The sequence below is a fragment of the Cydia pomonella genome, chromosome 11 (genome assembly GCF_033807575.1).
Source record: "Cydia pomonella isolate Wapato2018A chromosome 11, ilCydPomo1, whole genome shotgun sequence".
NCBI classification, from domain to species: domain Eukaryota; kingdom Metazoa; phylum Arthropoda; class Insecta; order Lepidoptera; family Tortricidae; genus Cydia; species Cydia pomonella.
In genome coordinates this window covers 11,136,270-11,162,225 of record NC_084713.1, presented here as the reverse complement: position 1 = coordinate 11,162,225, position 25,956 = coordinate 11,136,270, and the positions used below count along the sequence as shown (strand labels likewise).

The following is a 25,956-nucleotide window of genomic DNA, read 5'->3' as shown; positions in this document are numbered from 1 at the left end:
TAAGCGGCATAAAATTGCTGATTATGCTCGAGAGCATAAAGTAAACACGCTCCCGACCGGCGCGCCACTAGCCGCCCGAGTACGATTTTCTTTAGTTTCAAATTGCCTCGAATAACATGGGTCGCTTTATGCACTAGTTGTATAGTCTAATATTTACTGTATCAACTAATATGCACAAATAAGCATTTCATCCAAAGTTCTTACCTAGGTCATAAGTTCTGTCATAAAGGTTTTGACTGATAAAATGTAATACAAAGCTTTTAATAAAGAAAAGTTAGCCATGATTTGAGAGTTTGTTTTATACTGACTAAAACGTAATATAGGTAATTTAAAATGTATACTTTATTTACTACTTGTTTACTTTGGGATTGTCGTTAGACGCGAATACGCGGCTGGATTGTGAAACATTATACTTCACATCAGTGTAAAAATAATAAAGTATGTAAAACTGTTTAATAAACCTAGGTAGGTTTTCGTATTAGAACGTAATTTTATAACCAGCATTTTCAATTTTCAATAGGGAGCGTGCATGAACTATAGGAGGCAGCACAGGAGTCGTCAGATTTTTGGCGCGAGGCGTAAATGTGATGTTTTTTGTTCCGATGTAGCCCACAAGATGGCAGAACCTACTATGCACAAGAAAACACTTGATGTGTAAATGTGCCTGTTTATGGTTCCGATTCAGACCACAAGATGGCAGACCCTCCAACACGCACGGTCCCTATAATGGCTCCTCTTCACGATGGCCCAGCGCTGGCCCAGCGAGATGGCCATGCGATGGCTGACACGCCACTACACGATGGCGACATTCAGTTGCGATCTATTCGTTTTCCAAGATGGACGTGGGAGCATTAGCCGCTGCAGCAATTTATTTATACGCCACGTACCAACCTTTTCTTAATCTGCACAATAATAAAGTAATTAAAAAGAAATGACGTAGAAGATTATGGTGGATGTTATCTATCCATCGCAATAAATAAATAAATAAATAAACTACTTATTATGGGACAGTCTTACACAAATTGACTAAGTCCCACAGAAAGCTCAATAAGGCTTGTGTTGTGGGTACTTAGACAACGATATACATATTATATACATATGTATAAATACTTAAATACATAGAAGACATCCATGTCTCCGGAACGAATATCCATGCTCATCACACGAATAAATGTCCTTACCAGGATTTGAAACCGGGACCGTCGGCTTCATAGGCAGGGTCACTACCCACTAGGCCACACAGGTTGTCACCTAAGTCAATTTAAATTTGTGCAATAAACTCTTCAAAGCTTTGAAACCCTACTAAAAATCATTACTTGTCTCTTCCTTAATGTGCCGCTGTGTAGGTATATATTATTTATGTATATTTAGATATGTATTTTTTTTTAATCAAAATAATACACAGCATGAACGTCCTCACTCGACCGCGTTCGAGCACGCACTGAGGGATGGGCCACGTGTAGATGCGGACAGCCATCGCTGGTCCACTGCCTTTGATGTGCGGACGAAAAACCGACACCGCGGCCATCCCATCGCCATCCCGCGCGCCATAAGGGCTCCTCTACACGATGGCCCAGCGTAGGCCAGTCCAAGGGACGCAGCTATGCGGTAAAGTGAGATGGCAATATCACTTGCTCCCTCTAACGCATAAATGCGTCCCTAGGACTGGCCTACGCTGGGCCATCATGTAGAGGAGCCATAAGCCATCCGACACCACTACCCTCTCTACACGTTGGCCCAGCTTAGTGGGCCACTATGATGGTCCATCGTGTAGAGGAGCCATAACATGCTTATTTTTTATTGCCGTCCAACGAGTAGACTTGGTAAAACATGTAATTTTGTAGTCCAATACACTTGAATTAAATATCTGAAGAAAGATAAAGCATCCAGCTTTTATTTTGTGTATGATTCAACCATGTAAAAAATAAAAATAAATAAATAGGGATCAAAATCACCTTGAAGAGGCCGCATTTAATGAAACATCAAACTTAAGAAGCTCTATGACTCTTGTTTATGGTAAAATGTTGCCAGTGTTTACAAAATTTGCGGTTTTATGTCCCATTACCGGTTCCAGTTCCAGTATAGGGGTATCTACTATAATTCAAAATTCAATAAGCTTAAAACCTATATATACGAATAATAAGGGCAGGTACCTGTAACTTTTTTATCAGTAAAAGTCTTTGTGACAGAATTTATGGGATTTTGAGTTTCCAAAACGTTCCGCTTGGCGCGCTGTTTTTACATCCCATATAAAATGAGAACGCAACGCGTACGTCACGTCACGCTGTCGAATTGGACACCAGGGGTTCTGACTAAGTATATTCAACTTGGAATACACCTGTCAGCATTGGCACTGTGTCCGTGTATTTCTGAAGTTGTAGTTTTTATTCCGCTACAGCTTTAGTAACATTTGTCTGATATTTATGAATTTTGGTAAAATTATTATAATTAATATAAATATATTTTCAAAACTTCAGTACCAATAAGCGAGTTAAGGAATTTGGAATCCTAAAAGCGAAAGACCAGGGGTCTTGATAAACTGGTCGTCTTTTTTTTGCGATTCTATTTTGGTATTAAATAAAAGTGCTCGATTTACCCTTTTAGAAATTATATCTACCTTTACTACTGTCACTAAAGGTGTCATTATACATGGCATTGGGCATTAGCAGGGCTCGAACTTTTAGTGCGGATGACGTAAAACTTACGTCGTTTTGTGATGTAGTAAATATAATATATTCACAGTACCTGCCATTGGTGCTTCTTTGCCGCCCTAGTGCGGTACTTAGCACTATACGTACCTATGTCGAAAATTTAAAGGGCCATATGTACTGTAAAGCGTTCTATGATACACGTGCGAATAGCTAATGTCTTACTTATCGCACTTGTATCGCACTTGTATTGCATCCCACTAAAAGACGGATTCCTTAGGTCATGTTTTAATTTATCACCACTCCCAATTGTATCGTAATGTACTATTATCACATATTATATATATATTTGTCATATAATAAGTATTTACTGTCAGTCTTTTGGTTTCACTGTACTCTATGCAAATCTAGCAGTTGTTTACATGGAAAATTAAAATAAAATGTCAGTTAAAGTTCGATATAATTTGCGACAGTAAAACAATACAAAACACAGGCGTGGTTGTCGTTGCTTCGTTTCTGAGGAAGCCCAAGTAACTGGTTACCCTCGTGAAGAAGCTGTCGCGGCGGTACTTTCGAATCGCGTACCCGCACGCCACTCCGACAATTACTCCCTGGCCTTTGTCGTTCGGGTCTCCAGTGCCTCTGCATACCAGAGGTCCGCCTGAATCACCCTGCATTCAGAAAAAAAGGTCAACTAAACGTTTTAGGGTCGATTTATATCTACAGACATCGAGCGTGTCAGACACGTGTCGTGGCAGGCAATTATAATACGAGTATTCTTCCTATAGTAAAAAAATAAAAGAAAACCGGACAAGTGAGAGTCGGACTCGCCCAACGAGAGTTCCGTAAAAATTTAAGGTTTTTTTACATATTATAGTTTTTGGATTTTTTCCTGTACTTGTATTTTAAGACGATATTACTAGCCCAAATTTCATAGTTCTTGGGTAACGGGAAGTATATTTCTATATATTTTGATTCCCTTGAGAGTGTCGAAATGTACGTTAGCGACATAAACGGCCGTATCTATTATTTAAGTTAACTTAAAAGTTTGATTTTTTCACAGCTTTAAGGGACTATCTACGTATTTGGTTTTAATTTCAACTCCATACCACCACGCGTTTCCGAGATACAGGGTCTTGACAGACAGACAGGCGGACAGATGGACGAACAACAAAGTGTACTGGCTCACTCAATGTCTGTAGATATAAAACGACCTTTATTGATCTTGAAGGACAATGATTCTATTCGTGGAAACATTTTACCAATTCTGGAATTACGGGTTTACTCGTAGGTATTTCACAGGCTTGAACCATAGGTCCAAAAAATATGAAAAAAATCGTGGAAGTAGAGCTTAAGAAAGACATTAAATGAAAACTATAGCGGACATGATCAGTTCAGCTGTTTTTGAGTTATCGCAAAAAGTTTTCCCTTCATAGTAAAAAGACTTACTTTAATTAGGTACTGATTATAATAAGAAATAAGAAACAAATTACTTCTTTCTTTTCTCATAGCATGTTTTGGCGTTTGTAAAGTCTTTAATTTGGTGCTAACCTGTAATATGACTACCTTTGTATCCTGTCTGTGGAAACCTGTAATTGGCTTCCCTGATACATATTTATGTTAACCTAGTTTTAGTTTACTTAAGCTGTTGGTTTTCCGAATAAAATAAAATAAATTATGCAAATTTGCCTATTTGTTTAACTCGGGTGAAAGGTACCGTTTCATCCCTTGGTTAACAATTTACTATACTTTAAGCTCCAGTTTAGCTTATTGTGACGGAAGAGTAACTACGGAACCCTACACTGAGCGTGGCCCGACATGCTCTTGGCCGGTTTTTTTATTATCTGAATGCCAATACCATATAATCGACACTATGAGTAAGTAGGTACAAATTTCATATATGTATTTGAAGAAAAATACTTTACTCATTATGAAGGGTAATAAGATTTTGGCAAATAATCTTTTTTGGTATAAGCTTTTATCGCTGACTGTACTTTTCTTTCCACAAGTAACTAATACTCATCTAGACAATTCTAAAAACTCCAAACACAATTAGGTTACGTTGTTTTATCACAGAGTTCCTATGGCCACCTCCTGTCTCCATCATCAGATCATCTCGATGGTACCATAATATTGTATTGTCACCCGACTTACTTACTGTGAAAGTAAATAAAAGCTTGTAAAAAAGCTTTTGGTTGATGAACCCAAAAAAACCGGATAAGTGCGAGTACATATTATAAAAAGTTTTACAAAGATATAGTCACTCACACAATTAAACAAATGCTTAATTTTCAGATATTCCCCTGTACTTGTAGGTAGTTTTTTCCTTTTGGGGTACGGAAGCCTAAAATGAAATCGTATAAGAGCGTGCCTATTCACATTATCGTGCTAAGTATTTATCTCATTTTGTTGGTCGATAATTTGCGACCTCCAATGCCAATGGTTTTCCATGAAGCTAGTTACAATCAATTAAGTACGTGATCACTTAAGGTCCCGTGGATTCAGGTTCCTCTCTCACTCTCATTGGGCGTAAGTGTAAGCGAGATGGCTTTCCGGTGCGGGCTCAGGATTGCGAATATCATGTTTCTGAATTTTCATTTTTTGTAAGTTTTAACAAAAACAGTACCTAATCGATTCTTAGTAAAATTGCGCATTCTAGAAGCATTTTTCATGTTTTTTTAGTTTTTGTGCAAAAAATGTTAATTTTTTTAAGGTGCATTTCAGACCTACGATCGTGTTTTTTTTTTCGCAGAAAGCAGGTTTCGAATCGATGAAGTAACTAGAAGAAGGCCTCAAGATTGCTAATTAAAAGAGGGTGGGCTAATTGGCCTATTTGACCAATAAGGGCAAGCCGTGTGTCACCGGATAGGTAATTCTAAGTTGTTAAACTTTTACTATGGCAGTCCCAAATCTTTGTTTGAAAAAAAGTTATCGTTGCAAAAATTAGTGTCAGTTGAAACGAGACTACCTGACTATATTGATTTATTTAAATATTTCTTCAACGTGACTATATTTCTTCAACCAAAAATTTTTTATCGTAAAAACCTAGTTTTTGCAAAGTGTTACTTGTCACTTGATATCTGTCAATAAAGATATTTAGACTAGGCCCCATAGTGGCAACATCGCCATCATAAAGGCGTTTTGATTGGTATTAAGTCTGAAACTAGGTGAATTCCTGAAAAGTTTATAGGACATTTTAATCTTTAAATATGATCAGGAATACATTGTTATTGTGTTATTGTATGTATTTATATTTTTTCTAAGCTTGCTGTTTTTTTAGTAGAGCAAAAATGCTGACTTATAAACCTTTTTTTATCCGTCGTCTGCTCATCAGTCTCATCACAAGATTTGCTTGGCTATAATTTTCTAACAATAGCCTAACAATAAGACGACAGTTAAACGCTCAATGTTAGATACCAACATAACAAACAAATATACTTAAATATACATATAATGTTGAGGACCCTCATAATAGACACTACAGTAATGACATTTTTTGCCGCATCAAATCATGCTTTGTTTTTCCAGAAGTTGTGTTCATTATTGTTCGTTAATAGTAAGTAGATAATACCCTTAACTACGAAATGCGCCCTGATTATATCATTAGCTACGGTCAATTTCACGACATCTTTATTTAACAATGGTAAATAAATCACGTATCATCATTTGAAGATAAGTCGAGCTCTGTAGTGGACATCAGAGCATTTTTCCTGTGGTTATGGAGTTCTGGCCCTGCAATGAAACTCTGCCGTGGCTTGCTTCAGAAGTGGTGCAAAGCAGTGGGTTTACGTTTGTGTCCGTCGTAAACACTGTGATCGCTGCACATTGTGCTCTAACAACTCCTCAGCAATGGCCACCTGACCGATCCGAGGAAGTACTAGCAGGTAACAACTGCTCATTTTGTTATTGAAAAGAAAGTACGTATAGGTAAGTACTTGTACGAGTATAAAGGCACGTGAATTTGGAAATAGAATATTGTTCGTTATGGTTTATATGTGTTATGCAATAGGATAAACATGGTGATAGAAAGATTTAATGCTAATTATCAGTGTTGGCCGAACGTTAATTGCAATTGACCATTAACGTTTCGGCCAACACTGCTAATTATTATAGACGTCGTCTTTAACGGTATAAATGTATTGATTTAGTGATACATTTTGCATGATGCAGATAGGTATTTGCAGTTTGAAAAGTAAATTGTGACAATCTATATCGAAAGGGACCTTATAGCGGTCGGCGCTTACGTCGTGTAGATTATTATAGACGTCGTATTTAACGGTATAAATGTGCTGATTTTAGTGCAAAATATTGGGTGATATATTTTGCATTATGCAGATAGGTATTTGCAGTTTGAAAAGTAAATTGTGACAATCTATATCGAAAGGGACCTTATGGCGTTCGGCGCTTACGTGGCGTAGTAGGTAATGCAGATTAATATGATTGCCCGCAAGTTTTCACGATACTCTAATGACAGTAAAATAACCCTATTCAGGGCTTTTTGTACCACTTTTTACAGGTGCAGCCTGTGGAGCAAAGTTAAAAAAAAATCGTACGAGTACAAGGCCCTACAAGTTCAATATAATGCGTTCCGGGTGTTGATGGGCTACCGCGTTTTTGCAGTGCGCCACATCACAGATGTTGACTGACGCGCGCGTAACCTGTTTCAAAGCAGCAATGCACCTGCGAGCCGCACCGCACCGCTAGTACGACGCGTGCGCGCCAGCCCCAACACCATCCTAACTATGATTGCGGACAGGATTGACTGTCCGTGCATTATGCACTGTTGTGGGCTTCATAAGCTTAGTAACGTTGATTTATTGTGATTTTAGTTAAGATATTTATTGTTACTAACATAGTTTTTAAGTTTTATTGAACATAACTAACATTTTCTGAGCCACACGAGCTTGAAATAAACGTTAATTTAATTTCAATTTTTAATATTGGGGCGCCGTTAATAATGGCGTAAGCGCCGACCGCCATAAGGTCCTTTTCGATATGGATTTTCACAATTACGTAATTATTTAGTCGTTAATAGTATGATTGTTTCAGATCCAACATTTGATTTTATCATAGTTGGGGCTGGTTCAGCGGGTTCTGTTATAGCCAATAGACTATCCAGAAATCCAGGCTGGAGAATACTTTTAGTAGAAGCAGGCGACGACCCCACTTTGGATACCGAGGTAATGATTACGAGTTAATTTATGGGTATATTATTGTTTAATGAAGAAACTCAGCATATGTCATTTATTAAAATATAGCAATAAGTTACATTACATTGAATATTTACAATGAAACGTCTGAACATTGTACTATTTTATGTTTTAGCTAATAGGTGCCTTCTTTAACATATTTCACTCGAAAAATGATTGGGAATATAGAACAGAGCCATCACAAAGTTATTGCCTTAGTTCCCAAAATAACCAGTGTTACTGGCCAAGAGGGAAGACTCTGGGAGGAAGCAGCAGCATTAATGCTATGTTTTATGTTCGTGGACACAGAGAAGACTTCAATGAATGGAGAGACATGGGGAACGATGGCTGGAGTTATGAAGATGTATTGCCATTGTTCAAAAAAAGTGAGGCGTTGCACGACGATGATGTATCACTTGAAGAAAAAGACAAATTTCATAATGAAGATGGACTTCTTAACATAGCAAGACATTCAGGATCACATGCTTTTAGTGATATTATTTTAAACGCATATAATGAAATGGGAGTATCGACTGTGTTTGATCTGTCTGGAAAGGATACCGTTGGGGCTTTGAAGACATTAGCTACTGCGTATAAAGGACGTCGTCAGAGTACAGCGCGTGCATTCTTAACACCAGCCAAAGGAAGAAGTAATTTGTACGTAATGAAGAAAACATTGGTTTCTAAAATAATTTTCAATGCAGATACTAACGATGCTATAGGAATTGAAATTCAACAAGAAGGAGAAACACATAATATATTTACGCAAAAAGAAATTATAATTTCGGCTGGTTCAATTAATACACCTCAGTTATTAATGTTATCTGGAATTGGTCCGAAAGAACATTTACAGGAATTAGGCATACCAGTAGTTCAAAACTTGCCAGTCGGATTTCATTTACAGGATCATTTAGTTGTCTCCAACTTCATTACCCTCAAAACAGACATGCCTCAAGTTGGCAAAGATGAATTCAGCATTTGGATGACTGAGTACTTAACCAAACAAACAGGGTTCTACTCCAATCTTGGACCAACAGAAGTAATTTCATATTTAAATATTTTTGATTTAAATGACACGCTGCCCAATATCCAATTTCATCACCTCGTTCTTCCTCCCAAGCTTTATGAGGTGGTTGATGTATTTAAAATTCATGAATTCGATGAGTCCACATTAAATATAATCAATAAATTAAACGAAGATTATCCCGTGCTTATGTTCTGGTCTGTATTGCTAAAGCCAAACTCAGTCGGAATGCTAAATCTACGAAGTGCTGATCCTCAAGATAAACCATTAATATACGCAAATTATTTCAGTGACCCATATGACATGCAAACCATTGTGGCGAGCATGAAATTTGTGTCACAGATAGCAGAAACACCGACATTGCAGGCTTTGAATGCATCCCTTGCCTACGTGCCTTTGCCCGGTTGCGAAGATTTTGCCTTCAAGAGTACAGAATACTTCGATTGTCTTGCGCGGCATTTGACTACAACGTTATACCATCCTGTTGGAACAGTGAAAATGGGTCCATATGAGGACGCCGCATCAGTCGTCAGCCCTGAGTTAAGAGTCCATGGAATTAATAATCTGAGAGTGGCGGATGCCAGTATAATGCCGCGGATCGTTAGAGCGAATACAAATGCTGCTACTATCATGATTGGCGAAAAATGTTCCGATATGATAAAGCAGTTTTGGAATTTTTAGTAGATTACCTATAAATTTGTACCTTGGTAAATATTGAAATTCCAAATTTACATAAATTTTATGTAAGAGTCCTATTTATACTACTTACAACGACCTCGCAGGAGGGTCATAAAAACCCTAAACATTATCTCAGTTTGAAGAAACGTCACTTTTGAGACTAACATATCCGATTCATCTAGACCTAATATTTATTTATATTAGACGTATCTTAAAGTTTGAATCGCGCCGTGGGTCTCGTCATTAATGTACACTTGTACAGTCAAAAGATTTAATTTGTGCCTCATTTCGTACCTTGTCACAGTGAAAATAGTATGAAGTCTCTAGCGACTTTCATGTTGTCACAGTGACAATAGTACGAGGTCTCTAGCGACTTTCATCTTGTCACAGTGAAAATAGTATGAGGTCTCTAGCGACTTTCATTTTGTCACAGTGACAATAGTATGAGGCCTCTAGCGAATTTCAGGTTATCACAGTGACAATAGTATGAGGTCTCTAGCGACTTTCATGTTGTCACAATAGTATGAGGTATCTAGCGACTTTCATTTTGTTTGTCACTGTGACAAGGTACGTAATGGGTCACAAATGAAATCTTTTGACTGTAAAAAAACTAAATAATACGAGTACTTAATACAAATTTACATATTTTATACTGAAAATGTACCTGAGTGCATATACGAGTATTAAAAGGTTCTTACCTCTAATATTTCCGTTACGTCAGATTCAGTGCATATGAACTTGCCCATGTTTGCTTTATGTATGCCTGAACACCGGGAACTAGGTATCAGGCGTAGGTAAGCCCACAACAATATGTCTGAATAATACTGTAAAGAAATACTTGTAAATTTTGAATATGACCTCATCTCATATGGCAGAATGTGAGTTTTTATTGTTACGATATATCATATTCGTAATTAACCATTGTCTGTTAAGATTGTGGGTTCATTCATAATTTATTTCATACCAATATTACATTGTGATTTAAAAAACTTTAATCTAGACACAAAAATATAAATAAACGTAAATATCGAATAATTAAAAAATTAAATAAAAATGAATTAAGAATGATGGCGATATCTAGAAAACAATAATTAAATTAACAAAATAGGAAACCTAACTTCAAAAAGGATAAAACAAATGATTATCAAGTTTATTTGCACCTGATCTGTTTGAAGTCGGTACCAAACCAAACATCAAAGGCGTCAACACACTATCGTACCGATATCCAACCCTAGTGAGGTTCAGTGAGAAAGCTGTCCATTAAGTGTTGGGATTATTATTGACCAGTATTGTAACTATTTGGCTTAGCACCGACTCCAAACATATCAGTTGATAAGATAACGCATATACTTACCTAAATAGGATAATATGTTATTATATCCTTTTTAGTCGTTTTTTTTTTTTTTTTATATTATAATTGTAAGCAGCTCCCCAGAATTGTATACTGTACCTAAGATTCGAATCGCCTAAAGCATAATAAACTGTTCAATTGGCCTATCCCGATGACCTCTTCGTCTCTGGTTTCTTAGAGTGTAGCGGGCGAAACTAGTTAAGTATATTTATTTACAGTACATATGGTGCTACTTTATAGCACTAGTGAGAAAATTAGCATATTACGTTACTCTGTAGAACTATTAAAGGGCCATATGTACTGTAAAACGTTGTATGATACATGTGCGAATAGGTAATTCGCAACTCGTGTCGATTTAAAATACTCCCTTCGGTCGTGTTTTAATTTATCGCCACTCGTTTCGAATTTCTGATTTTTCGCACTTGTATAGTAAATAACTAATCTATTTGATCTAAATAAATAAACTTAATTGTCCAACATTAAACTTACTTGCTCATTTATTTTCCCCCAGCCCGATGCAACACAGTCCATAGATCCATAATCCCACCTACGCGAGGCTAGGGGCAGAGGCTTCACATAATCGTTATACACAAATGGAGCATCTGTAAACTGTAAAAAAAAAACTCATAAGCTGATGATGCAAATTTTCCGTAAGGTGTTCTGTTTTTGCAAATTAATAACTTACCTTTATACAGTTAATACATTTGAATTTGATTAAAAATAAGGAGGATGTTACGATAGTTACATTTTTTGTAGCTTTTTAGTGCGCAGTTTAATGGATTAGGTATTAATTTATTAAATTATATTGTAAAAAAATGGAATTTGTATAAGCATAGTGCTTAATAACATGATTATTTACCTATAGCACACTGGAATTAGAAAATCACTGGAACAGTCCTGAATTTTGTTATACTTAAAGTTCCTTTTTTTCATGTCCACACTATTTGACGCTTGCGGACCTAGAGGAACCGCCGGTCCACCGCCAAAAAGCAATATATTTGGTTAGTAGTGATTAAAGTAGGTATTACAGGCCTACCTAGATAGGTTGATATTTTAGGCGGTTGATAAAGAAGTAACACGGTGATTTTCTAGTAGAAGATAGCTGAGTTTTGAGACTGATTAGTTCATTTATATTAGGGGAAGTCCCGTAACGCCGAACGGCATCTAGACACACGAACTATCTCAACAACGAACGCGAGCAATTCAAGAATAAGGGGCGCGGCGGATGTATAGTACCAATGTCGAGAAACGGGATGCGCTTTGCATGTAACGCGCCCAGCGACAGCGGGAGCGTTTTTTTGATGTTATTGTAGGGAGCGCACTGCGTTGCATACGATTCGGGTGAGTGTTTTGGCTTGTTTTTTGTGTTCAGCTGGTTTTGTCTATTTTTAATATACTTTACTATTTACTGTAGTATCGTTATCTATAAAAGTTATTTATTTTTATTTAAATAGTTGAGGTATACAATTAACAATTGTGATGATTTTCTGACCCTCAGTACCGGACAAGAAATAGTCCCGTAACGCTGGGAATTGAAGGTTTATTTATTTATGTTGTACCTACAATGTTTCAGTTAGAAGAACGGGCAAATAAAAATGAAAGAGAAGAAGAAACAAGTTCGAAAAAGAAGGAATGAAAGAAGTGAAAATTTGATATATAAAGGAAAGCAAGCTAACGATACAAAAAGTAAAGAAAAAGGTGTAGTTAAGGGAAAACTAAATAAACTAGTGAAGAGTAAAGTTAAAAAAGGAGGAAAAACAGTAGCAATTGGTTGAAGCATACAGAGCTCCAGTTGCCATGGGTAGGCGCACTAAGCCTATGCTTAACATTTCAGAATGTTCAGAAGCTTGTATTTGTGATCGGTGTCAAATGTTTTTAAACTGTCCGGTGCTAGGGGTTCAAAATGTAGTTCTTCCGCTACTAGGTGCCTCTTGCAAAGACTGTTTTTTTTTCACGGTTTTTTTTCAAGTTTACTTTAAGTATTGGAATTAGTTTATGTAGAAGTTTCATTTGTGTTATTTTTTTCTATTCTAAAGTTTGTTGACAAAAGTAATTCATAAATAAAGATTTGGTTTCTTCGGCCATCTGAGCAGGACAGGTCCAGATAGTCTGGAAAAGCTCATAATCACTGACCGCATGCCAAAGAAGCGTAGGGATGGACGTATGGCCATGCGTTGGGCGGACAGAATAACTTCAGAGACAAAAACCACATTTCAGGCTAGCATTGCACCGGACCCTAGATAGAGCGGCTTGGAGAGCACTGGTGAAGAGTGTCCACAGTCATTACGTCCCTCAGTCATGAGGATATGACAAGGAAGAAGAGAAGACTAGTCGTGATATGAACTAAAAATGTAATGTTTCAAATGTGAGCTCAATAAATGGATTCTTGTTTTCGAACTAATTCTCGCATGTATTGGTTACTTTCTAGCCAACCCGCCCGCGTAGCCAGCATGCCAATCGTTAACGCTCCGTAACATAGCGTTGTCATCTCTCTGTATCACTCTTCCATATTAGTGCGACAATGACGGTTGCGTTTCGCTCGCTACGAAGCGTTAACGATTGCCAAGTTGGCTACGCGGCAGCTCGTAAAGGCTCTCTTGATTGTTCAAAAATTGACGAGAAAATTGCATTTTATCTATATAGTGGCAAAGTAAGTTGTTCCTAATAGTTTCCTTAAGTTGGCTAGTAGAATTGATCGTTTGTTAGTCGTATACCTCGAAATCAAAAAATCCTTGTAGCTTTTCACCTATTCGCGTTTCGCCGCGATCTCAAAATTTCTGAACAGATTTTTTTTCTTGTAGTATGATTTCTGGTCGCCAATTGCAATGATGTATAAAATTCATAGTATATTTACTTTCCTGTCTTTCCTCACTGTAGTCGCTTTTCACCTCGATAGACATTTGTTTGTAATGTGTTATTACATATCGCGATATTTCCTTTAAGCATATACCTCTATAGTTTTGTTTTGTAAATGCATTTCGCACTTGTAGTTTATCTCCTGGTTATGAGTGTGATATGCTTAAATTGTATAAATTTCGACAACTCCTTTCCCAAATCATTAAAGCATCGCGTGTTCGCATTAAAGGTAGATTTCCTAAGCAACAAATTCTCCAAAGCTAATTAATGTATAGCTGTAACAATGATGTCAATAAGCGACCGTAGGTTTATTATATCCCAGTGATATAGCCATTTTTTTTACGATTAATACAATACACTACAACAATATTACCAGGTAAAATGCGACTAATAATATTTACGGCTAACTAAATAGCCTATTGATAAAACATGCTATACATCAAAATTTGCTACTGTTGTAAACATCTATTGAAAATATATGCGGCTAACTAAATAGGCTATTGATAATACATGTTACATCAAAATTTGCTACTGTTGTAAAAATCTATTAAAAATATATGCGAGTAACAAAATATACCACCGATATTACACGCTACAACAAAATACGCTATCACGGCGAAACGCGAATAGGTGAAAAGCTACAAGGATTTATTGATTTCGAGGTATACGACTAACAAACGGAATTGATGATATTTAGGTACTACATATATAATTTATTTAGCTACTTACTACTACGCAAATGTCGTTTTGAGGAAACCAGTAACGCCTGGGTATGCTGACTTTTGTCATTTTTCTCCATTGCTCAGTACCTTGCTCATCTCTTTGGTATCTTGCAAGGTTCCGTAAGGTCCCAGCCACGACATATAACTTCATTAAGCTTTTTGTTTTATATCTGTACCAATAAATTATATATCAAGGCAATATATTATTATAATATTATAATTATTCTAGAAATATTTTTCACCCTACTAATCCACTCACCGTCTACTAGTCATCAACCATACGTAACGTAACGGAAGCGATTTAAACGAAAGTGGAGGACCCGCGCGAAATCGCCTGTTCATTCCAAAGTAGCCCTTATTTTCCTCTCTGGATATTAACATTATTGAAAATATTTACACAATTTGCTGTACATCAACCACAACTATGCCCCTACTTTAGACTTTTTTCGAATTTTAAATTATTATAAGAGTTAGGAGCGTTTAACAATTTTTATGAAATCCGTTTTTCGCACATAATTTTTATAATAATAAAAAAAACGATAATATTCAAAAGTAGGGGCATAGCTATGGTTAATATACCTACATCAAATTATGTAAAAAATCTATATATTAGACAGAAAGTTTCTTTCAGTAGCCTTACCACGACTGCCTTATCAGTGTCAATCTCACAAATTCGCTAACGTCGGCGTAACTTACTTCCTATACAACTCGCTTGCCCTATTATGGCAGTAGGTACGTAGGTCGTGGTATAATGATACAGGTATTAAACATCATCATCATCATCATTTTTATTCAATAACAATACAATACTAACAATATTTAAGAATAATATCGTAAGTACAATTATTTTTAGTCTCTCACTTGCGGGGAAAGTAACTACCTATGCTGGAATTTGATAGAGGTTGCTGAAAGGACGATCTACAGAAACCCCAATTTTATTCGGCTTATACTTCCAAACTAAGGAGGTAAATTTTTTTTCAATTAAGGACAAATTAGAATATCAATTGTGTACAAATCCCCAGGGAATAAAAAATGCCAAAATGGAATGTGGAGTTGCTAGAGAGCATGACTTTTCATCAGACTTGCTCGAAAAAGATCTTATTTCATGCAGGTGTGCTGAAGGACAAAGGCTTATTTTGTTCCCACGGGAGTTATGGATTGTGAAAAAAATAAGCTATTAAGTTTTTTTTTAAACTATGTCACTTATTCATACAAACCAAGTATTAGCATAAATGAGTTTTACTTTTAAAATACTCACGTTTATAATTTAATATTTTTGTTTATGTTTAAAATTATTTAATTTGATTAATTTAACAGCCGTTTAAAGTATTTTTACATAATTTTCAATCGTGGCTGAATGCCGAATAGGTCTGTGCCTTCGATGTCTCACCTGCCAAGAAATTACAAAATGGCGGACGAATGTTTGATATGTCACCGTATTTAAGAATCATTTCTCTTAAAATTTAGTTTTTTTCTTCGCAAGTGTGATGAAAAACATTGTATGTAACTCCGGGGGTAAGAATATTGCAAACTCGGGGCTTTAATTACCACCCTCGTATCCAAAATTTCACTTACCCCCCTCGTTGCACAATGTACTATTGTGTGACACAGGCGGCACTTGGGAATCGCGGGCGGTAAAGGCGGCGTTTCAACGCATCGCTTAGTTTGTGCCGCGGCGGTGCGATATTGTTCCGATGCTGATAGTGATAAGTGAGCGTTAAGCAGAAAGAGCATAAAGTTTCCTAAAAAAATAAGAATAAAATTGAGGTTTCGATGATCTGATGCCGAGCTTTTTGGTATGTTCCAATATTATATCAATTCTTACTTCTTAAAAAGTTTTTCGCAGAAATTTCCGTCCTCTGTTAAACAATGCGCCGCTGTCAGAACCTTGTTTTCCGCCATCACAGAACCGCCACAAAAGCTCATGTATTGGCTTTTACCGATGGGTATTTTCAGCGATACCTTGAAAATAACATGTCCCGATGCGAACAATGCTTATAAGATTTCACACCGATCTGTCAGTGTCAAAAGTCAGTGATATTATATATATTATTTCCAGATATCGGTGTGATATCTTATAAATTGGCACCCAGAATGTCAGCGGCTTACAGGCCGCCCGCCGGGGCGCACGCGGTCGAATGCTGATAGCGACGGAGCTAAGGCGAAGTCGGCATTTGTTGGTAGTTTTAGACGGTAGTCCTCCACTGATTAGTCCGTTGTCATCGCCTCTGGTTTCCCCCGGACTTCCACAAAATACAGTACACGCACGATGGGACCGTGCACGACGACAGCGTCTTGCAACGGCGACGGTTGCAACTATAGGCCGTATTTTGTCACAACTATTAAGCGAGAAGTAAGGAAATCGTAATAATTTCAGTGAAAACTACTGAACGGATTTTTATGCGGTTTTTACCAATCAATAGAGTGATTCTTAAGGAAGTTTAAGGAATATAATCTGTTTAGGTTTTGTGAAAATTGGTTGAAATATGACGATATTTGCAAATGTTTTAAATCGAAAACGCTGCCGAATCCGCTTAAGATATTAACAACAGTGTATGGTGGCATCGTCTCTCTTTCATTGTTCTACGAAAAAAATGGCGATAGTGTATGTCTATCTTTTAAGGATACTATACCCAACAAGCATATGGCCCACCTTACCGTAGCCTATGGACGCCTGCAACTCAGAGGTGTTACTTGCGCGTTGCCGACCCTAACACCCCTCATTGAGCTCCTTAATTTTTAAGAAAATTGATAAAGAAAACTCTTAAATATCAGGCGTTAAACATATGTAGTTGGAATTTTCTGAGGCGATTTCATGAGCTCAAACCCCTAATCTATTAAACAAAATGTACGGTTTCCTTTATGCAGTGTGTACCTACTCCTGCTGCTGTTTTTACGAATAACCCCGTTATAATTAAACGGGACCAAGCCCGTTTAAAAACCAATTTTACCATCCTACTGATACGGTTACAACTCATAAAACAGCTTATTCGGATTGCCACCCGCATGGTTGATTGTTCCCCGAATGAGCTGTTATAATTTAAACCTTAAAATTATTGCAATAGTTGATTTTTAACGACATTGTTGCTTTAACACGTGCCGTGAAGATGGGAGCTGTCGGTTCTGCATAAAAGAAACAATGCCCATTTTTCCCCGGCCCGAGCCAGAAATCATCTCACATAATTTTAACTAAGGGCCTGTATTACAATGTCCAAGTAAAGTCCTGAATAAGCTTCTAGCCACTTATCTGACGAATATAGTCATAGTTGGCGTTTCACAATCTTTAAATGAACTGACCTGGTAGATATAGTGCTAAGTTTTGCAGGAAGTTTTATCTGGCAGTTAATTTATTTGTCAATTAGCTATCCAATACCGTACTTGGATATTCTGAAACAGGTCAATGGGTATTTGAGACATACAATAGTTAAGTATTATTCTATAAAACCGCACTATACATATAGGTAGTAGATTATTCTATTTATACTTTGCCGATATGCTATTGTATAAGTCCTATATGAGGGCAGATTATGTTAGTTAATGTTGTTTCTAAAGTCTGTAATACCTGGTAAGGGATCGTGCCTAATTTTGCAGGTTTTCCGTTAACAATACGAAACACGATATCTTCATTTTTACTTGTAAAATCTTCTGGATCTTCGTTATTTATATAATTTGAACCTACCGGTGGCATGAATATAGATACTAAGCTAATTGTAGCTAACACTCTGAACATAATTTAAACATTTTATATAAAATAGTTTACAAATAAAACGCCCGATGATATGAAAATAACCTATCAATACTCTGATGACATTCTGTCATGAAGACGCGTCAGGGTACGCAGACAAGATGTCAATCGTTAAGAGTCCTTATTCCTACAGACGAGCGTATTTTGTAAAATGCTTCCTTTTTCATTCAAGATTACGACGTAACTATTAGTATTTATTCAAAAACTGATAACGTACTTAAATAATCGTTTCCTAAACTAGGGGCTCCAATAGTTCAAATTTTCATTTTCTCTTTGAAACCTCTTTTTTAATGAGGTTTTTTGGGAGTCTTTTCCAAATTTTGCAGTGAGATGTGGCGTTTCGGTTCTCAATTTTGCTATAAACAAGAATCATTTGGTACATGAATGACTACAATTTGATTCAACATATCTCGTACGAGGGGCTGGAATGATTAACAATCGAAGATTCATTTGAAAAAACTGATAAAATACCTTCCGAGTTTTCTTCATTTTTTTGGCGAAAACAGGGTTTTATTATATTTTATTTCCGCAAATTGTACGCATATTTTGCTTTAAAAATAATATTATAGCAAACTGTAACTTTATGTTAACCTATAAAAAAAAAATCGTAACTATGGGACCTACATTGCCGTAAATTTATATTTTTTTAAAACACGTATAAATCACGCAGCAGCGACGCCCCGCTCTCAGTCCGCGCGGAGCGCGCTTAGAGGACGGACCTGTGCTCGATTGTCAGGCATTCGTTGCGATCGTAATCAGCTACGGAGTTCCGAGAAGTGCTATATACTGCGATTAGAAAATCTTAATAAAAGTTCATTTTTTACAGTATGCCTAACAGACTCGCTTATTGATGGATTTTCAGTGTTACTTTTTTTTTAATACTAAGTCGGTGGCAAACAAGCATACGGCCCGCATATGTACGCCTGCAACTCCAGAGGAGTTACATGCGCGTTGCCGACCCTAACCCCCTCCCTCCCCTCGTTGAGCTCTGGCAACCTTACTCACCGGCAGGAACACAACACTATGAGTAAGGTCTAGTGTTATTTGGCTGCGATTTTCTGAAAAACGCATTTTCACTTGAAATTACGTTAGGGTTTGCATTATTATTTTTGACCCGGATGAAGTCCAAGTTCTCATGATGGAGTCAGGAGTTGGTCACCAGAACTCCTAATCTACTAATTATAATCCCATCGTGTTTGGGCTCAAAAGATTTGCCCTGACGAACACCATCGATCTAGATGAGGTCCAGGGTCTCATGATGGAGTCAGGAGTTGGTCACTAGAACTCCTAATCTACTCATTATAATTCCATCGTGTTTGGGCTCAACAGAGTTGCCCTGATGAGCATCTTCAATCTAGATGAGGTCCAGGGTCTCATGATGGAGTCAGGAGCTGGTCACCAGAACTCCTAATCTACTCATCATAACTCCATCGTGTTTGGGTTCAATAGAGTTGCCCTGACGAGCACCATCAATCTAGATGAGGTCCAGGGTCTCATGATGGAGTCAGGAGCTGGTCACCAGAACTCCTAATCTACTCATCATAACTCCATCGTGTTTGGGCTCAATAGATTTGCCCTGATGAACACCATCGATCTAGATGAGGCTCAGGGTCTCATGATGGAGTCAGGAGTAGGTCACCAGAACTCCTAAACTACTCATCATAACCTCATCGTGTTCGGGCTCAATAGATTTGCCCTGACGAGCATCATCAATCTAGATAAAGTCCAGGGTCTCATGATGGAGTCAGGAGTTGGTCACTAGAACTCCTAATCTACTCATTATAATTCCAACGTGTTTGGGCTCAAAAGATTTGCCCTGATGAGCACCATCGATCTAGATGAGGTCCAGGGTCTCATGATGGAGTCAGGAGTTGGTCACCAGAACTCCTACTCTACTCATCATAACTCCATCGTGTTTGGGCTCAATAGAGTTGCCCTGACGAGCACCTTCAATCTAGATGAGGTCCAGGGTCTCATGATGGAGTCAGGAGCTGGTCACCAGAACTCTTAATCTACTCATCATAACTCCATCGTGTTTGGGTTCAATACAGTTGCCCTGACGAGCACCATCAATCTAGATGAAGTCCAGGGTCTCATGATGGAGTCAGGAGCTGGTTACCAGAACTCCTAATCTACTCATCATAACTCCATCGTGTTTGGGCTCAATAGATTTGCCCTGATGAACACCATCGATCTAGATGAGGCCCAGGGTCTCATGATGGAGTCAGGAGTTGGTCACCAGAACTCCTAATCTACTCATCATAACCTCATCGTGTTTGGGCTCAATAGATTTGCCCTGACGAGCATCATCAATCTAGATAAAGTCCAGGGTCTCATGATGGAGTCAGGAGTTGGTCACTAGAACTCCTAATCTACTCATTATAATTCCAACGTGTTTGGGCTCAAAAGATTTGCCCTGCCGAGCACCATCGATCTAGATGAGGACCAGGGTTTCATGATGGAGTCAGGAGTTGGTCACCAGAACTCCTAATCTACTCATCATAACTCCATCGTGTATGGGCTCAATAGAGTTGCCCTGACGAGCACCATCAATCTAGATCAGGTCCAGGGTCTCATGATGGACTCAGGAGTTGATCACCAGAACTCCTAGTCTATTCATCATAACTCCATCGTGTTTGGGCTCAAAAGATTTGCCCTGACGAATACCATCGATCTAGATTAAGTCGAGGGTCTCATGATGGACTCAGTAGTTGGTCACCAGAACTCCTAATCTATTCATCATAATGGTAATTTGATGGTGCTTGTCGGAGTAAATCTATTGAGCCCAAACACGATGGAGTTATGATAAATAGATTAAGAGTTCTGGTGACCAACTCCTGACTCCATCATGAGACCCTGGACTTCATCTAGATCGATGGTACTCGTCAGGGCAAATCTTTTGAGCCCAAAAACGATGGAATTATAATGAGTAGATTAGGAGTTCTAGTGACCAACTCCTGACTCCATCATGAGACCCTGAACATCATCTAGATTGATGGTGCTCGTGAGGGCAAATCTATTGAGCCCAAACACGATGGAGTTATGATGAGTAGATTAGGAATTATGGTGACCAACTCCTGACTCCATCATGAGACCCTGGACTTCATCTAGATCGATGGTACTCGTCAGGGCAATTCTTTTGAGCCCAAACACGATGGAATTATAATGAGTAGATTAGGAGTTCTAGTGACCAACTCCTGACTCCATCATGAGACCCTGAACATCATCTAGATTGATGGTGCTCGTGAGGGCAAATCTATTGAGCCCAAACACGATGGAGTTATGATGAGTAGATTAGGAATTATGGTGACCAACTCCTGACTCCATCATGAGACCCTGGACTTCATCTAGATCGATGGTACTCGTCAGGGCAAATCTTTTGAGCCCAAACACGATGGAATTATAATGAGTAGATTAGGAACTATGGTGACCAACTCCTGACTCCATCATGAGACCCCTGACTTCATCTAGATCGATGGTACACTACTCTCTATCGCACTAATATACGCAAACGATTGGTATTTTGGCTAGGCACTAAGCAAGTGTGTGGCCAACATGCCAATCGTTTACGATACGACAACGAAACAATATCTGTCTCTCTATCGCACTAATATACTTTATTTATACCTGCAGTCATTTAGTAACTTCTTCATTTTCCATTGGTGTGAAAGAGACAGAATAAAGAGCAAGGGTTATAGTACACTCTGTAGTCTGTACACTTAGTAGTAGTGTACATAAAAAAAAAAAAAAACTACTGTGCATATACAATAAAATAAAGAGTGCCCATATGATATCATATGACACTAAAATTAATGTTGCTTGAAATTATATTGAAAACTATCAAGATTATTCTAGTCTGCATTGAAACGTGCGTCGCGTTGCCGGCGCTCGCGTACCGAGCGCCAACGCCATCTATCGAGCGTTATTTCGTGAAATCGGAGAACGCTCCAAGGATTAAGGGCTCTTAACGCTCCGTAGCGAACGAAACGCAACGGTCTCTGTCGCACTAATGAGGAACAGAGACAAAGAGAGATAACTACGCTACGCAACAGAGCGTGAACGGTTGGCATCTTGTCCACGCACCCAGGTGGCGATACCATAGAGTAACTTATATATACATGAAAGACGGCACGAAGATTTTATATTCTATAAGTGATGTTTTTGGTTGATTTGTAGGTAATAAAATAGGCCAAGTGCGAGTCGGACTCGCGTTTCAAGGGTTCCGTACATCACACAATTTTTAACGATGTACATTGTACGTGGAATGTCTTAAAAAACCGAATGGGTCGGGTCAGATGTAACTATAAAACTATTTTCATAGTTTATATATGGATGTTTAGAAAATGAGTCATTTCTTGAGATTGAATGTATCGCTGACAGAGATGGCGCTCATTTTCGGCTACAAACAACACGTTCAGAGTTAAAATAACCCTTTTTTACATACAATTAGTGATCTCATCAGTCCATGGACGTATTTAGGATAGTGATGTCATTTGATAGATCTTACTTAATGAAAATAAAAAAATCGTGCGATTATAGTTTTATTTATGTTTATAAATCACCTTACAACTGTAGTAATGGGAAATAATAAACGTGGAATGAATTATGTATGTCTCTTTGTTACCTTTTCACGGCTAAACATTTGAATCGATTTGGGTAAAATTTGGCTTGAAGCTAAAAACTTTAAGCCATGAAGAATAAGAAATAATTCAAGGATCGTCTTGAATTATTTTATATTTTGAAATGAAGTTCTCTGGATAAGGGGCTGGAAATAACTCAGTCTCATTTCCACACTTGCGCGCTATGGATAGTTCGGAAATTCGTAAAAATAGCTCTTTTAAAAATACGACGGCAAATAAACGCATTGAATTTTTACTAATATACCTACCGACAAACATGGTATGGACTCCGCTAAGGAGCTGCGCGGAGCTCGGCGTGCGTTCATAGAATTCAGACACTTGTACTATTGTTTTTTGTCTGAGCACTCGCCTTCCGAGTAGGTATTCCTCTTCGGAACGTTTCGGGCCTTCGGCCTTTGCAATAGCTGTCTACACCACGTTTCACGTATACCATTGCGGTAGTGACCCTAAAACAGCCAAATCGCACTTTTGTTCTTAAATCCGACTCACGCTTGACTGTAGTTTTCTAATAGGTTTTCCGGACATTTTTCGGTAAAGAACTATTTTGTGTATTTTTTTTCAATATTTTAGATCCAGGAGATAATGGGGCAGGAATGGTAATTTTTTTCCTGTTTCTTTTAATAACTTCTTAACTATTTATTCCAAAATTACAAAGAATATATATTTGAGATTCTCACAATGAACCCTTTTGTTTCACATATAACACAATATATAGTGTTCAAAACTTTGTTTTTTAATTTACCCTCAAAAATGGCCCTTATGTTTAAAATGTATTTGATGGCGTTACATATATATATATATGTCCGTCTTTAGGTCACAAACTTACATTTGTACTAAATTTCAACGTCAATGGTCCAGTAGTTTCGGAGCAAATAGGCTGTGACAGAAGGACAAAAGAACGGACGCACGCGAGTGATCCTATAAAGGTAACGTTTTTTCCTTTTGAGGTACGGAACCCTAATAACATACACTTTTCTAGTTAGCTTTGGGAGTCCGTATCCTATGAGTCTGACAACGCTAAATTTGCACAAACTTGGCTGTATAAGAATGCATCACAGAACTACATAGACGCTTACGCGATAATTGAAGTGTCCAAGAGTGTATTAAAAATATATGTATAATCACTTTTATGAGCGCGAAAAAGGCAGACTACAAATGTATAAACAAGTTTTTTGTCAGTAATTACATTTTTGATACATGATTTCATCGCTGACTCTACTTTTCTTTGAATAGGCAACTAGTAAGTTCCTAAGTGCTCATCGAGATAATCATTTCAAACTCAAATAAAATTAATTTGCGTTGTTTTATCACACAGTTTCTATAGCCACCTGCTGTCTCCATCAACAGATCAGCTCGATGGTACCATAATATTGAAAAAAAAAATACTGAAAAAGTTATTCACAGTTCATTACTTTTCTGTTAAACCTATAGTAGTTCTCATAGTAACGAAACGACGAAGCCACCTATTTTGACTAAGGTGTAGAGTTTGTGAAGTAAGGGCTTGTTGTATACTTAGAAGCTTGGCTCTACATATATGATATCTGATAACTTTTTGATAGTTCAAGCCATAATATAATCTCGTCTTGGCAACATTTTGCATGAAAATGTTTTTGGTGGGATACTTATTTATGCTTAGTTGTAGGTACAGCAAAACCATTGTTTCTAGTCACATAATAACATAAGCGACAATATATACACCGTGTTTTTTTTTATTTGTTTTAATTTCGAGGGTGCATTCCTGAGCTTAAATTAAGTAACTTTCTCAAAGACACCGATATTGTAATTAACTCCATTTCGGAGATAATCAATCATTAATTTTTATCTTATAAGGCCCTTACGAGCGTGTACAGTTGCCTTAGGGCCTGTTTACTTATTGATTAGTGTTTAGTGCGAGTTCATACATTTGCTACTAAACGTAAGTACTATCTCAGACGATCGACGTTCGAAATGACATTGATATGTCACAGTTTTCAATTGTTTGGTTGAGTTAAACGTAATGCCCGTGTTACAACAACGCTATATGCAACGTTTAGTTACTTTTTATAAAAATAAAAATAGTAAAAAAAAAAAACAAAAAAAAAATCTTTTTTTTGTAAATTAACTATGCCATTTAGTTTCCTTAAACGTACTTACCGATACCCCGAAGTTAACGAAATTCAATAAAAACACGGTGTATATTGTCGCTTATGTTACTATTTTATTTATTTTATTTTATTTATTTAAGGTTCACCAATAATTGTTGACATCGATACATTCAAAACGTACAAGCTAATACATGTAAGGAGTGGTGTCACAATTACTTACAGGTAAACACGGCATGCGAAACAAATATAAGTAAACAACTATAGAACTAAATAAATAAATAAAGAATATTTACTTACTTACTTACTTACTTACTACCAAAATTTTAACTTAAATTCTAATTACTTATGTTTAAAAAAATATTTTTGGACAGATTTTATAAATTGATTTAGCGGGTCATAGTGCATATCCGCCTTGTCACAGCAGCCATTAGCAATTTTACATAACCTGCATATTGGAGAGTTAGTGCCTGAAACTGATCTTCTAAGCGGGGCGTAAAGAGGGGTGATAGCATTACGGGGGAAACGGGATGGAGCACGAAAGTTCAACAATGTCAGAAGTTGTGTACAATCTATTTTGTGGTTCACTAACTTGTGCAAAAAAGTTGCATCTAGGAGCGTCCGTCGATCTTCTAGGGAATCCATCTTGAAATATTGCAGTTTCCTTTGATAGGATATTGATCTTTTAGCCATAACACGTGCCTGAAAAGCTAAGTGACGAGTGAACCTTTTTTGAATACGCTCTAACCGTAATGAACTACTTATATCAATGTATTTATCACATATTTATTTGTCATAGAAAATAGTCGTGCTCAATGCCGGATTTAGAGGTCTGGAGGCCTCGGGGTAACAAAGGAGTAGAGGCCCCCTTGCCTCATATTATTTGCCAAAAAAATGGTAAATTTTCCGAAGTCTCTATGGTGAGGGCCCCTCTTTTCTGCTGTAGCCCCGGTTGCTCTCCCCTAAATCCTGCCCTGGTTGTGCTACTGCTAATATTATGGTTTCGCTGTACTGCAAATCTA

General features: G+C 37.5%; 2 protein-coding genes and 1 long non-coding RNA gene across 3 annotated transcripts; 2 read left to right on the top strand and 1 right to left on the bottom strand.

Annotated features, from left to right (window-relative positions):
- Positions 1-2,567: 2,567 nt before the first annotated feature.
- Positions 2,568-25,579, bottom strand: LOC133523123 (coagulation factor IX-like). The gene is made up of 5 exons (XM_061858633.1): positions 25,504-25,579; positions 16,294-16,462; positions 14,476-14,638; positions 11,380-11,499; positions 2,568-3,325 (listed from the first exon to the last, which is right to left on the bottom strand). The coding sequence occupies exons 1-5, from the start codon at positions 25,577-25,579 to the stop codon at positions 3,092-3,094; spliced, it is 762 nt and encodes a 253-aa protein (XP_061714617.1). The 3' UTR covers positions 2,568-3,091.
- On the top strand, positions 6,308-10,777 carry LOC133522828 (glucose dehydrogenase [FAD, quinone]-like). The gene is made up of 3 exons (XM_061858293.1): positions 6,308-6,532; positions 7,698-7,828; positions 7,974-10,777. The coding sequence occupies exons 1-3, from the start codon at positions 6,367-6,369 to the stop codon at positions 9,540-9,542; spliced, it is 1,866 nt and encodes a 621-aa protein (XP_061714277.1). The 5' UTR covers positions 6,308-6,366; the 3' UTR covers positions 9,543-10,777.
- On the top strand, positions 10,789-13,317 carry LOC133522829 (uncharacterized). The gene is made up of 3 exons (XR_009800135.1): positions 10,789-11,545; positions 12,028-12,691; positions 13,108-13,317. It is a non-coding gene; the product is annotated as an uncharacterized LOC133522829 (long non-coding RNA).
- Positions 25,580-25,956: the final 377 nt, after the last annotated feature.

Coding starts and splice junctions, on each gene's coding strand:
- LOC133523123 (XM_061858633.1), bottom strand. CDS start 25,579: ATGGATTCCCTAGAAGATCGACGGACGCTCCTAGATGCAACTTTTTTG. Junction 14,639..16,293: donor TGCGAAAAACTTTTTAAGAA/GTAAGAATTGAT, acceptor TTATTGGTACAG/ATATAAAACAAAAAGCTTAA. Junction 11,500..14,475: donor AAAACGACATTTGCGTAGTA/GTAAGTAGCTAA, acceptor TTTTTTTTACAG/TTTACAGATGCTCCATTTGT.
- LOC133522828 (XM_061858293.1), top strand. CDS start 6,367: ATGGAGTTCTGGCCCTGCAATGAAACTCTGCCGTGGCTTGCTTCAGAA. Junction 6,533..7,697: donor ATCCGAGGAAGTACTAGCAG/GTAACAACTGCT, acceptor TGATTGTTTCAG/ATCCAACATTTGATTTTATC. Junction 7,829..7,973: donor ACCCCACTTTGGATACCGAG/GTAATGATTACG, acceptor TTTATGTTTTAG/CTAATAGGTGCCTTCTTTAA.